This window comes from Pygocentrus nattereri, chromosome 24, assembly GCF_015220715.1.
Source record: "Pygocentrus nattereri isolate fPygNat1 chromosome 24, fPygNat1.pri, whole genome shotgun sequence".
NCBI classification, from domain to species: Eukaryota; Metazoa; Chordata; class Actinopteri; order Characiformes; family Serrasalmidae; genus Pygocentrus; species Pygocentrus nattereri.
Genome location: NC_051234.1, coordinates 31,782,481 through 31,796,920, shown reverse-complemented (window position 1 = coordinate 31,796,920; position 14,440 = coordinate 31,782,481). Strand labels below are relative to the sequence as shown.

At 43.0% G+C, this 14,440-nt stretch overlaps 2 protein-coding genes across 2 annotated transcripts in view; both read left to right on the top strand.

Moving 5' to 3' along the window:
* Positions 1-260: 260 nt before the first annotated feature.
* chmp4c (charged multivesicular body protein 4C) lies at positions 261-10,052 on the top strand. Its single transcript, XM_017709202.2, has 5 exons — positions 261-749; positions 5,601-5,778; positions 6,113-6,221; positions 7,923-8,049; positions 9,672-10,052. Exons 1-5 carry the CDS (start codon positions 509-511, stop codon positions 9,731-9,733), a joined length of 717 nt encoding a protein of 238 aa, XP_017564691.1. The 5' UTR covers positions 261-508; the 3' UTR covers positions 9,734-10,052.
* Positions 10,053-11,964: 1,912 nt separating this feature from the next.
* Positions 11,965-14,440, top strand: part of LOC108434224 (GTPase IMAP family member 4) — an 8,168-nt gene continuing 5,692 nt past the window's right edge. Inside the window, exon 1 of the mRNA XM_017709203.2 lies at positions 11,965-12,088. Coding sequence (XP_017564692.1) covers positions 12,058-12,088 — 31 coding nt within the window. The 5' untranslated portion in view covers positions 11,965-12,057. The remainder of the gene's footprint in view (positions 12,089-14,440) is intronic.

The window sequence follows — 14,440 nt, the reverse complement described above, 5'->3', positions numbered from 1 at the left end:
ATGAAGCCTCAAAAGAACCCCAAGTTTTCTTTGCACTGTGAAAGTGTTCTTCAGACTGGTAAAGAACGGGTTTATATGGTTCTATATAGAAAAGAGTTCTATTTATTCTTCTGTTGTTACAAGCTTATCGTTTGTGCCATTTAGAACCCTTTTTGAAACTGTCCTATATAGAACCACCTACAGCACATCCTCAGTCAATCCGAAGAACCGTTAAATCATGCAAATGTCTCTATCTAGAACCATGTCTGTGCTAAAGAACCCTTGTTTTAAGAGTGAAGTGGACGCTGCCCTTAACAAAACAGTCCTCTGTCACTCTGAGCTCCGCCCCCTCCTCAGGTGTGCTCGACGCACAGGTGTAGGTGTGGGTTGCTGTTTTGAATTGAATCTGGAAGTGGACAGTCAGGCTTTTCCACTCTGAGCCACATTGCGGCTGCTTTCACTCCCTCCTGGACTGGACAGGCCGTAAGAGAGTTTGAGGCCGGTATACAGCAGATTTCTACCAGCAGCTATGAGTAAAGTTGCCAAGTTGTTCAAAGGGACGTCCGGATCGTCCAGCTCCAAATCCAGCTCCAGCTCCGGATCCAAATCGAAGCACCATTCCCGGTCTGGAGCAGGCCCATCCCCGCAGGAGGCCATCCACAGGCTGCGGGAGACCGAGGCCATGCTCACCAAGAAACAGGAATATCTGGAGAAGAAAATCGAGCAGGAAATCATCATCGCCAAAAAGAACGGGACCAAGAACAAGAGAGGTAACCTGCCGTTTAAGTCGAGCTTTAGATTAATATTTAACTGATTCACAGTCATGAAAGTGCAACTTCCTATCTGTGTGTCCGTGTGTCAGGGCTGAGTTTCGAGCCACAGAGCGAAGTTTCACATCACGCCTTGTTTACTTTGGCCCTTCTGATACCAGCCATTATAAAAATCCATCAGAAAAAGCTTCATTTTTTCAAAAAAAGCAAAAATAGCCACTTCACTGACCACTTTGCCCAAGCACGGTTTCATCCCTTATAATAAAACAGGCTTTTTGTCACTGTGCCTTTGAAGGGGAACTTCAAAAGTTCTGCATGATTAAACAGTTCAGATGTAAACAGAGCCGTTCTGAGCGGTTCGGTGTGAAACGCTCTGTTCTACAGAAGCTCAGAGTCAGAACTGTTCACAGTGGTGGTGATTGGAACCAGGCGTCCCCCTCTAAAAGCTCCTCACAGAAAGTTCCTACAGTAAATGGTTCTGAATTCACTGCCTGATGACTGACGCTGATAGTTTTGTGATGTTTTGGCTTAAAATGTATTTTAATCATAATTTCAATCCATTCCTGGTGGAGGGAGACATGCAGGGCGCTGTGAGCCAAAATAGCCCCCAAAGAAAACTGATTATTTTCATATTTATGACTATTTTCCCAGCATCAACATTCCATATAAACACTCGTGTAGGTTCTCTGGTGGTTCTGGATGGTAAATAAAGTGTCTATATCTGTGTTGTCATGGCGATGTGTGGTTCCCATCACCACTGCTGTAAAGACGTCTGAACCGTTTCAAACCAAACCCTCTGAATCACTCGGTTTATATCCCAAATAATGCCCTATTATAATTATTATATTAATTATAATGCCCTTTTAATTAATAGTGACTTGTACATGGTGTAAAAGCCAAACATAAGAAACTATGTGGTTTATTTAGTGCTGTATACTTTGATAACAATCTACTATATATATATATATATATATATATATATATATATATATATATATATATATATATATATATATATATATATATATATATATATATATATATATATATATATATATATATATATATATTTCTGCCTCCTATAGTAGTAATAAGGTTAGTGCAGTCCTACATGCTGCTTGTGTAGTGCACTATATTAACCCATTGACCCAGTTTACTGTAGCATTCTCCTGGGAATAATAAAGGAATTCCTGTAGTATTGAACATGATATGAACTATAGATCTATTTCCTATCTCTATCCTCCAATCATCTTGTTTTCTAATGCAGGTCCAGCCTGCAGTGCTGTGCATCTTCGTTTAGAGAGCTCTATTGTACGAGCACTACACCCTGACCTGACATGTGAGGCTTTTGTGTATGTTAAGGGAGTTGCACCTAAAAACATCTCACTTTTCTGGAGTGCCTTCATTTTCCTGCTTACTCACTCCTCTCAGCTCAGTACATCTGGATTTCAACCCAAGAAAATATCTTACACTTTAAAAGCCTTGAGGTCTCGATAAATGTGGAGGAGTAAGACTGTGTTCTTCTAGTAGAGCCTATCAGGCCTTACTGTACTTTAAAAGCAGGCCGGCCTTCAGTGCTGTGGCTGTGATGACGTCTATGTAAATGTGGCTGCAGGAGTTCGAAAAGTAAATCCAGACAATTATTATAGTTAATAGCAGAAGTATTACTGTCACACTTACAGAACACTACAGAAATCAGGGGTTCTCAACCTTTTCCACCTCAAGGCCCACCCGGGGATAGCTACAAGGCATAGCAGCCCACAAATCTTAAAAAAAAAAAACATTTTATTTATTTATTTTTTTAATGCCGATGCTTAAAAGCTGAGAAACCGGGCCTGAAAAAGATCCGATCGACCATTCTGGTTGTCAGTAGGTTTGCAAAGTTTGCAGGTAGGTTAAAGATGAAGCGTTAAAACAACGCTTGGTTGTAGTAATGTCAAAAAAAGGTGGGGGGGAATAGAAATGTACAGGGTGGATGTGCTTTGAAGCTGCAGTGCATCACGTTTATGGAAATTTCTCCAATGGCTTTTCCAAAAGAGTACCTGGTTGGTCTCTAGTTTCAGGGTTTCTGTGATTCACTTGAAATAAAGCATATTCCATTCATCAGGCTTTTGCATTAGCATCGTCACAATCAATAAAAATGTTAAGTCTTCAAACTTCGTATCTGCTTTTCTGTCATTGGTTTATCAGTTTGAGTTTCACCACTCTGGTCGCTGATGCTGTGATGGGTCCACACTAACCAAAGCCGCCTGAGAAACCTCTCCGTCTTTTTATGCTCGGTATAATGTGAAAACATTTCATTCTTAGATGTTTAATTGTTAACCTCTTGTTTTCCAGGGTACATTTTTGTTTGTCCATCTGAAATTTCGTGACCAAATCATAAGACAATTCTTTCAATAACTGCCTGAAATAAATGTAAATTTTTACTTTTTTTTTGTAAAATCGCCCTCAAATGATCAGAACGTGTGTTTTATGATCTCCACATATCACTACACACTTACAATTTACTGCTGAAGGCCAAAAATCTCCGCCGCTCTTTGTGTTTTCTAAAAGTGATGTTTCCAGAGCAGATCACTGAAGAGACGCCGTCTGTTTATAGTTTAGAGCCCAGATTTGGGGAAAAACGGGTCGACTTTCAGTAGAAAAACAAACTGAGTTCAGCTTCTTTTATTATAAGGGTTTAAAATGACGTCACCGTCTATTAGACTGGAGAGAAGAGCTACAGCCTCACACGACGCCCAGCTTCTGAATGGAGCTGATGGAGCATGAACGTTATGAAGAACATGATGAAGAGCGGTTTGGAATCACTGGTGGTCTCGAGGAGTTTAAGAGGTTTAGTTAATCATTTGTCCACTTAGGTTTTTATGACTTACAGTGACGTTACCAGCCCGAATTACTGCCTGAGTACAGGCCTGCAGACCACTAGAGGATGCATCACGGCCCACTGGAAGTCCGCAGCCCACAGCTCGAGAAACCCTGCTGTAGATCATCTTTTTCACTGCAGCTCATATCTACTGTATGTTATGGTTGTCACGGTGCTGAACTGTTCTAGTCTACATTTCTCTCAAGCCAATGGATGATTTTTACAGATTTGATGGTTGTGATTGTTCATCGAGTCATTTATATACTGACAGATATAGTGACTCTCTGTACAGGCAACAATATCAGCCATTCACAATGTCATTAAATGCTTTTTGCATTATCAAATTCCACATGTTTTCCAGAGAATCTCATTACGAAGCTGTTGTTTTTTTTTCCCATGGTGACTATATGACACTACAAAGTCTTGGTAATTATCATGCATGCTCTATATCATTAGGTAAGTTCTAAGTTCTTGGCAAGTACATATCGTGGACATCGTCAGTACTTGTAGAAAACAGACCAACTGCATGTTTCATTATAAAGAGAGCAAAATTAAAGCTGTTTAACTGGATTTAGTGCCAAATATTGATTTAAAAAAAAAATCACTGTAATCACAGTTTCTGATAGTATGTTTTAAAACATGTCATCCTGGGTTCCTTTTTGATCAGTTCCAGCTGATCAGACATGTGAAAAAAATTAAATGTGACATGTATCATCAAATTTCTTGAAGCCTCACAATATTATATTTCTGCCATGTCACCCAGCTCTAGTCTGAAATCTAGTAACTGAACTAAAAACAAACTGCACATTAATAATCAAATCAATGGTATGATATTTTGAGAATAAAGTTGAGTATTATGACTTTATTGTCGAGGTCTACTGTTTTTATTTTTATTATCAGTGGCCCTAAAACGCCGCCATAGGGGAGTAACTGTTACGTGACGACAGACCCAAGTGCAGAACTGAAAGCCAGCGAAAAAAGGGGGAGTAAAGAGGTTTACTGGGGCAACGAGGCGTGCATTTGTGATGAAAAAAACAGGGTAACCCACAGCAGATACAGCAGCTGTCCATGGTGTTACTGCTGCGCCACCGGGGCGCACAGGTAACCCTGATTGAAGCCCTTTAAGGAAGGGAAAGAAAAAAAGGCAGGAATGTTAAAGGAACTAGAGCCAACGAGCTCAAACAAAGGCCGAGTTAGAAAGGTGAAACAAACAATAATGAGAACACAAAACACACTGCCACCGTGATTCTGATGGGAAGGCAGACTTTCCTTCACTTGTTCGCTCTTAGAGTAAACACCTTTTTTATGGCTTGGATTTCTTCTTTTGTTTTTTGTGAATAATTTGGGGCAATTACTCTATTCTGTTTTTTTCCAGCCCTCTTTTTCACTCTTTTTATTTTTTGGGGCAATTTCTTCTCTCAACCCTCTTTTGGAGAAGTTTCTTTTTTTTTTCTTTTCGAAGGCTAAGTACCATACCAGTCACCCCTCTACAAAGGTGTGACAAACACTGCCGTTTGCCACAGTCTTAAGTAGGCGAGCCCACAGGTGTATCAAGTGAGCCTAATTAGTCTGTGGCTCCTCACCGCCATCGCCCTCTGCTGGCAGGACCCTAACAGTAACAGTATAACAAATCGTTACATGTCATTTTGTATTGTATCGCTGTGTAGTGGCTGGCACGTTGGCTGTTAGTTGTTAAGAGACCAGACAAAACTCATTCTAAAGTCTCAAATATTACAGTTTCATGAAGTTAAATGCTGGAATACACTGAAAACGTAAACATTAACACATTAACACAAGGCACATCTTCAGGCACCACTTAGTTTTGCTGTATTGAGAAGCATATCTACTGCATTGCATCAACAACATGTAGTCCTCCTCTGAATGGCCACAGAAGCTGCAGAACTAAACTTCAGTGTAACCCATTATGATATTGCTGGTCAGGATGATGATGATGGTGATGATGACGATGATTCTTCATCTTCCCCCAGCTGCACTGCAGGCCCTGAAGAGGAAGAAGCGCTTCGAGCAGCAGCTGACTCAGATTGATGGGACTCTGTCCACCATTGAGTTCCAGAGGGAGGCGCTAGAGAACGCCAACACGAACACTGAGGTTCTGAAGAACATGAGCTATGCTGCCAAAGCTATCAAAGGGGTCCATCAGAACATGTAAGCAACCCCGACTTACATTCACAGGAAGCTAATTGCACAATATTTGCTTTAACGTCATGTAAACAGCTTATTAAGAACCATTTCAGGATGCAAAGAACTGTTTAACCATGCAACGACTTCTTTGCGGGCTCATGGTTCTGTATAGAACGGTTTTCTATACTAAAGAACCCTTGAGGAACCATCTTTTTAAAGAGTGTAGCTTACTTAAAGGGAATGAAGGGACTTAAACTTTAAATAACACAGTTAATAAGCTACAGTGAATAAGTGAGTAAATGGGTTTTGTTATTTTGAGGGAATTCAGTCACCCTGAGTTTCGCTCTGTCTCCCTCAGAGATCTGGACAACATCGACTCTCTCATGGCGGACATTACAGAGCAGCAGGAAATCGCCCGGGAGATCTCTGATGCCATCTCGCAACCTTTCGGCGAAGAGTTTGATGAGGTAACGTCATGGCCCACTGCTGGGATGTGTTTCCTTAAAGCTTTGTGCTGCAGTGATTTATTCTTCTACTCATACTGATATTCTCTCAGCCTTAACTTCAAGCCTTATTGTATCTGTTTACTAATAATATGACACTTTTCTTAAATAATGTTTTTTTTCCTTAGTTTTAACAACCAATACTGATAGGACACTGATAAAAATTTACTTATTTTTGATGAGGACTTTGGGCAGATTCAAAGAGCAGGCTTTGAGGCACATATTGAGACCTCTTGGCTCTACAATCTACTCCTACTCTTATAAATCTACTCCTTACATTGTTACTCTGCACACGGTGTCTTCGCTGCCATTATATCATACGTCTTAAAATGCCTGAACGGCTTGAAACATTAAATAAGACTCTTACGATTTCTCTCTGTGTGTCAACTCTACCAGCTGAGTAGCGCTCACTAACCACAGTGGACATCTCGCACTTTAAGTTTAAACTAAGCCATCAAACCTCCTTACTGTATTGCAGTGACTCCTCTGTAGCATAATGCTATTTGCACAGCTGTACAGATGTTATATTTCTGCAAATGTTCATATTATTCTGTAATATTCCACACGTAATAGTTTTTATAGTATAGGTCATCCGACCTGCATATCACTCCTGTTGGAAGAAAACATTGTATCTCAAAAATGCTAACTTTACAGGAGAAGGAAAAAACACACTTTACTTTTAATATAAGTCAATGGAACCAGAATGTTTTACAAGTCATTTTCAGTGCCTTCTTTTAATCCATTCATCATGAAATTAACACACAATGTAAAGGGTAACAGGCATTTTCAAATTATGCCAAAAAACTGGAAAACATCAAAAATGGAGATACAAGGTGTTCTTCCATCCATCCATCCATCCATCCATCCATCCTCAACCGCTTATCCGGGTCCAGGTCGCGGGGGCAGCAGCCTAAGCAAAAAGGCCCAGGCCTCCCTCTCCCCCGCCACCATCTCCAGCTCTTCCGGAGGGATATCGAGGCGTTCCCAAGACAGTCGAGAGATATAATCCCTCCAACGTGTCCTGGGTCTTCCCCGGGGTCTCCTCCCTGTTGGACTTGTCTGGAGGCCATCCTTACCAGATGCCCAAACCACCTCAATTGGCTTCTCTCAACGTGGAGGAGCAGCGGCTCTACTCCGAGCCTCTCCCGAATCGCAGATCTTCTTACCCTATCTCTAAGGGAGAGCTCGGCGACCCTCCGACAACAGCAATATATATATTTATATATATGTGTGTGTGTGTATATATATATATATATATTCCCCGGGGTAGGATACACCCTGGACAGGTCGCCAGTCCATCGCAAGGCAGACAGACAGACATTCGGGGCAATTTAGCATGTCCAATTGGCCTGACTACATGTCTCTGGACTGTGGAAGGAAAGCCACACAGACACGGGAAGAACATGTAAACTCCACAATGAACGGACCCTGGCTGCCCGGCCGGGGCGTAGAACCCAGGCCCTTCTTGCTGTGCGGTGACAGCACTACCCACCGAGCCTCATCCATTACTCTTTGTCTCTTAGTTCAATGCTTTCTAACAGTCTATGAGCTCATCTGGTCTGTTCAGTGTGTTGATGTCTCGTTCTGGTTCGTTGTATGTGTGACGCACCTGATGAAATAAAGTGATTCTGATTCTCTGTCTCTCTTTCTTGCTCCCTTTTTTAGGATGACTTGTTGGCAGAGCTGGCAGAGTTGGAGCAGGAAGACTTGGAGGAAAGCATGAAAAAAATGAGCACATTGCCCAGCGTACCAACCACCAAACTACCCAGCACACGACCCAGCCAGCGCACAAGTGAGCAGCTCTCTTCTTCTCTCTTGAACACACACAGTCCCTGTACTAGACAGTGAGAAGGTGGGGTACTGTGGGATTGAGCAGCTCCTGGGCAACAATTAGCTCTGACTACCTCTGTCTTGATCTTTCCTGCTCACATCTTATGTGATCTGTGTAATAGTTTTGCAGGTTTAAAGACCAGAAGAGTCCCCTTCTATGGAGCCCCTAAGGGCACTGACTGGCCAAACTGGGAAAACAGCTTTAACGTCAAATATGCTAAAAACAAAGCTCTAATATAAGCAATGTCGTTGGGCACCTCTGGTCCTACGTTCGCTTTCTGTCTGGCAAGCATATATTTTGCGAGGGAAAGCTATGCCATTAACTATTTTTTTTATACCATGGCGCCTTAGGGGCTGCATACCCTTCTGATGATGTACACTTTATTTCCAAAAGTATTCACTCACCCTGCCAAATCACTGAATTCAGGTGTTCCAGTCACTTCCATGGCCACAGGTGTATAAAGCCGAGCCCCTCGGCCTGCAGACTGCTTCTACAGACATTAGTGAAAGAATGGGTCGCTCTCAGGAGCTCAGTGAATTCCAGCGTGGTGCCGTGATCGGACGCCACCTGTGCAGCAAGTCCAGTCGTGAAATTTCCTCACTACTAAATATTTCACAGTCGACTGTCAGTGGGATTATAACAAAGTGGAAGCGATTGGGAACGACAGCAGCTCAGCCACGAAGTGGTCGGCCACGTTAAATGACAGAGAGGTCAGCGGATGCTGAGGGGCATAGTGCGCAGAGGTCACCAACTTTCTGCAGAGTCCATCTCTACAGACCTCCAAACTTCATGTGGCCTTCAGATCAGCTCAAGAACAGCGTAGAGAGCTTCATGGAATGGGTTTCCATGGCCGAGCAGCTGCATCCAAGCCTTACATCACCAAGCGCAATGCAAAGCGTGGAATGCAGTGGTGTAAAGCGCCGCCACTGGACTCTAGAGCAGTGGAGACGTGTTCTCTGGAGTGACCAATCACGCTTCTCCGTCTGGAAATCTGATGGACGAGTCTGGGTTTGGCGGTTGCCAGGAGACGGTACTTGTCTGACTGCATTGTGCCGAGTGTAAAGTTTGGTGGAGGGGGGATCATGGTGTGGGGTGTTTTTCAGGAGTTGGGCTCGGCCCCTTAGTTCCAGTGAAAGGAACTCTTAAAGCTTCAGCACCAAGAGATTTTGGACAATTTCACGCTCCCAACTTTGTGGGAACAGTTTGGGGACGGCCCCTTCCTGTTCCAACACGACTGCGCACCAGTGCACAAAGCAGGTCCATAAAGACGTGGATGAGCCAGTTTGGTGTGGAAGAACTCGACTGGCCTGCACAGAGTCCTGACCTCAACCCCATAGAACACCTTTGGGATGAATTAGAGCGGAGACTGTGAGCCAGGCCTTCTCGTCCAACATCAGTGTCTGACCTCACAAATGTGCTTCTGGAAGAACGGCAAAATTGTTTAGCGCCACTACTATATTTTCATCAAGTAACAACAATAAAAAATGATTAATAATTTGTCTGTGGACAGAAAGTTTGCCTTCTTAAGGGAGATGTTTCCCAAAACTGTTTCCAAAAAGAATCTTTCTCTTCTTATTTTGCAGCAACCAAGAAGAGAGTGGAGGATGAAGATGACATGAAGATGCTGGCAGCCTGGGCTACTTAATCACCAGCAACCGAATCAACTCTCCATTCATTCCACCTTACAGCCCTGAGAACGCCTGACAGTTTAAAGGCCAACATTTTAAAGCTAGAATTCTCTGCATCTGTCCTTTCTCACTTTACTTCCACACTTCTAAGTGTCATCTTTTCTTGCGTAAGATGGTTCGAATCTGCTGGATGAAGGATTGTAAAGATTGCCTTGTACATAGCAACATTTAATGGATGAAGGATGACCGGCAACATTGTTGATAAATCATGTAGATGTGTAAATATTAAGAATCACTGCAATGTGTGTGAGAATAAAATGATTTACATCATTCATATCTAACGACTTTGTTTAGTATTATAAGGAAACGATGCCGCAGAATTTGATCCGGTTGGTTTAAAGTAGCGGACGCTGAACCGCACCCTTCTGATTTTTCGGATTACATGTCATTTTTGTCACGATTACTGGGAGGGTCCCAGTCCTCCATGTGCTTGTGTTTACATTCTGGTCTTGTCCATGTGCTTCCTTGTTTTGTTTCTTCCCTGTCCTGCCCCCTTGTTTCTAAACTCCACCCTTGACTGGTTCTCACCTGTTTCTTGTTAACCCTCTCGTTAATTACCTGTGTCTCGTTAACCCGTTCCTGTATTTAAGCCCTGTGTTTTCCCCTGTTAGGTTGCTGGTCTTAGTAGTGTATTGTATTGTTTGATGTTGTATCTTCTGGCCTTTGTTATTTTTTTCCTAGTCCCTATTTTTCCTTTTGTGTTTAGTCTCTGTTCTTTTTTGTTATGTCTGTCCCTCAATCTCTCCATGTTGGCTCCTTGATCCCGGACTGTTTAGACCCTGATTCTGGATTTGCCCCAAATAAATCTCGCTTCTCTTCACATCTGCCTCATCATCGCTGCCCCACTTTACAAAAAGCAGTAACTCTAACCAATCAGCACTCAGTAGCAGTAACTCTGACCAATCAGCTCTCAGTAGCAGTAACTCTAACCAATCAGCTCTCAGTAGCAGTAACACTAACCAATCAGCTCTCAGTAGCAGTAACACTAACCAATCAGCTCTCAGTAGCAGTAACACTGACCAATCAGCTCTCAGTAGCAGTAACACTAACTAATCAGCTCTCAGTAGCAGTAACACTAACCAATCAGCTCTTAGTAGCAGTAACACTAACCAATCAGCTCTCAGTAGCAGTAACACTGCCCAAACAGCTCTCAGTAGCAGTAACACTAACTAATCAGCTCTCAGTAGCAGTAACGCTAACCAATCAGCTCTCAGTAGCAGTAACACTAACCAATCAGCTCTCAGTAGCAGTAACACTGACCAATCAGCTCTCAGTAGCAGTAACACTGACCAATCAGCTCTCAGTAACAGTAACGCTAACCAATCAGCTCTCGGTAGCAGTGACACTAACCAATCAGCTCTCAGTAGCAGTAACACTAACCAATCAGCTCTCAGTAGCAGTAACACTGACCAATCAGCTCTCAGTAGCAGTAACACTGACCAATCAGCTCTCAGTAGCAGTAACGTTGACCAATCAGCGCTTTTGCTCCCTGAAACTGACGTTAGCACCTCCCAGTGCAGCATGACTCCGAGTTTTCTGGAGTCTACTCTGACTTTTGAATCCTGCCGCTGGAGTCGATACAGTCGACTCTTCGAGTCCATTTAATATTAAGCAATGCAGCGCCAGAGCCGATCACACAGGGATATATTAGCACTCATTAAACCGTCCTAACCGCTTTAGGAAAAGCCAATTACGATAAAAAACAAAACAAAAATAAAACACGGAGTCAACAGAGTCGAAGTGCTGACTCCAAGCATTCCGACTCTTTCAGACTCACTGGCTCATTTAGGCTGGAGTCAAAGAATCGACGCTTTCCACACTTTTGAACGGGACGATCGCCTTTTCCATGTTATCACTGAATGGGCGAAGGACGACCTGCACCATTGTTAATGAATCATGCAGACGTGTAAACATCAGCAGGCGCTGGGATTTGTGCGAGAATAAAATGATTTTGATCGTTCGAGTCAACTTAATGAATTATTAACGACCCCAAACCTCACAATCAGAGCTGGATTTTCTTTTTCTGGCCCAAAAACAGGATTTAATGTCATAGATTAAGTCAGAAAAAGGAAACTTTTTTAGGGAAAGAAAAAAGAATAATTCAGTGAGACGTAAACAGAGTCACTCGGAGTGATTCTATTTGAAACAGTTACTCGACTCTTAGGGAATCGACTCCACGTCACAACTTAGCACCTCCTGCTTTTTCGGCGCCTGCCAGCGAGCAGGAAATCCCTCTCTCCCGGATAAAGGAGACGTCAAACGCCAAGAAGACAACTCCGTGATGAGTTCTACCAAACTGACAGAAATACCTGGTAAGTGTTTAAAGTTTGGGCTGAATAATGCCAGGTAGGTCTGACCTCCTCGCTGACTTTGTTAGCGCTTCGCCGCGCCTTCTGTTCGAACAACCGGCACGTTTCGCCTCCTGACTGGTTAAAGTTACGTTTATTCCACCTGCTAACATCTGACTCGGCTGGAAAACTTCATAATTTTTCTTTAAAACCTGTTCAGAAAGTTGAATTTGGTTGTTTGTGTGAGACGAGCTTTAGCCAGAGCTGATTAAACATGTAACATCGGCGAGCTAACCTAGTTAGCTAACGCCTGAGGTAACTAAGGAGACCGAAATTGGTTTATTTACATAAAAAAATATCTCGTGTTTCAGTGAATAATAACGCCAGAAAGCTCGACTTTCTCACAGAAAATAACTACTGAGAGATTAACGTGAGGCTTATTTTCATATTGGGCTTTTTGAAGCTTCTTATTCTCCAGCTTCTTGTTCGAATTTTCCCGTTCCACCTTAAATGGTGCAGCAGTGACGTTCTGGCGCCTCAGCTGAGGCGCCAGAACGTCACTGCTGCACCATTTAAGGTGGAACGGGAAAATTCGAATTGGTAAACCAACTTTAGCCTTTCGTAGACACACTCGGGTTGTTTCCTCTTGGCGAACGTGTCACAGGAAAGTGTCAGGTTTGAGAAATGTTTGCGGACTTTGCGCAATCCTGACGGGGCAGTCCAGAGTTTCAGCTGTAGGTTAGATTTCGAAATGATGGATTTGGGTTTCATGTGAATCTGAGTCATTCCCAATAACCCAGACAAGAGGCTTATTTGGCTTGAAGTGGAGCTCCATCGATTCTTCACATGTGTGTAATAAGGTGACTCTAAAACTCAAGAGTCAGTGCTGTTCACAGTGGTGGTGATGGGAACCAGACGTCCACCTTTAAAAGCTCCCTACATGAAAGGGTTACTGCCTGAGGTCTGAGGGGCTGTTTTGAGGTAAGAGTTTGGCCTAAAGCATCTGGTTTTGAAGGCCATTCGTGGTGGAGGGATACAGGCAGGGCGCTGTGAGGCAGAGTCGTCCCCGAAGAGTTTCTTTCTACGTTTTTCTAGATCATCAGCATTCCGTACGAGTCTGAGACACGTGTAGGTTTTCATAGTGAATGCAGTGTCTGTATCTGTGTTGTTGTCATGGCGACGCCTGGTTCCCATCACCACCACTGTAAAGACGTCTGAGTCGATGAGTTTCCGTGTATTGGACGTTTTCGCATCAAACCGCTCTGAATGACTTTGTTTACGTATCAGTGACTGAATTATACAGAAATTTAGAAAAATCGGTGGAGTTTCCCCTTTAGTGCGTCATGCTGATGAACAAGGCGGCCAACCTGAGTAACCAGGTGGTGATTAGACTGTGATGTGTTAATTTCAGTGTTTGGTCATCTGAGCTGCTCACTCACCTGCGCTCTCTCTCTCTCTCTCTCTCTCTCTCTCTCTCTCTCTCTCTCTCTCTCTCTGTCTCTCTGTCTCTCTGTCTGTCTCTCTGTCTCTCTGTCTCTCTGTCTCTCTGTCTGTCTCTCTGTCTCTCTGTCTGTCTCTCTGTCTGTCTGTCTCTCTGTCTCTCTGTCTGTCTCTCTGTCTGTCTGTCTCTCTCTGTCTGTCTCTCTCTGTCTGTCTGTCTCTCTGTCTGTCTCTCTGTCTGTCTGTCTCTCTGTCTGTCTCTCTGTCTGTCTCTCTGTCTGTCTCTCTCTCTCTCAAGTTTGCTTGCTAATTGACAGAGTTCCATTTGCAGTTTGTTAAAGAAGAACATAAATTAATTATGTAAAAAATGTAAGAAATTATTAAGTAAAACTTTTTTATTTGATGTTTTCAGCAAATACAGAGACAAAAAAACTTCAAATTAAATATATCTGTAATTCAGAAGGAAGAAAAACTGAACAAAGCAATTTATTTAGTTTAGTTTTCTTCAAAGATTAATAAAAACCTTAAATCTCGGCTCCAGGGCTGTAACGATTATCCCCGATTAAAGACGTTACCCTCGCGTCAAACGCCATCCCTTTATTTTTCAATAAATCGTCTGTTTTTGCACTTTGTGAACAACGATTTTGGGTTTTGGACACTGCCCAGCGCGGCGTGACTCCAGCGTACGACCGCCTGAGGCACACGGCACACCTTCTACTTTATTAGTAGTTCCTGGATGGAAGGCCTGCAGCGCGAGGGATTAAATGCTCGCTCTGGGCAAAAGGAAATCAGTTTAATGCAATAAACCCTGCAGTGAGACAGAGAGAGAGAGACAGCTCTGTGTCGAAGAGCGAGTGAACTGCTCCGGACGAAGGAAGGAAATTTAGTCGTGCCTTTTAAGTTGTTTATTCTGATGATCAAAGCCTTGCATTACTC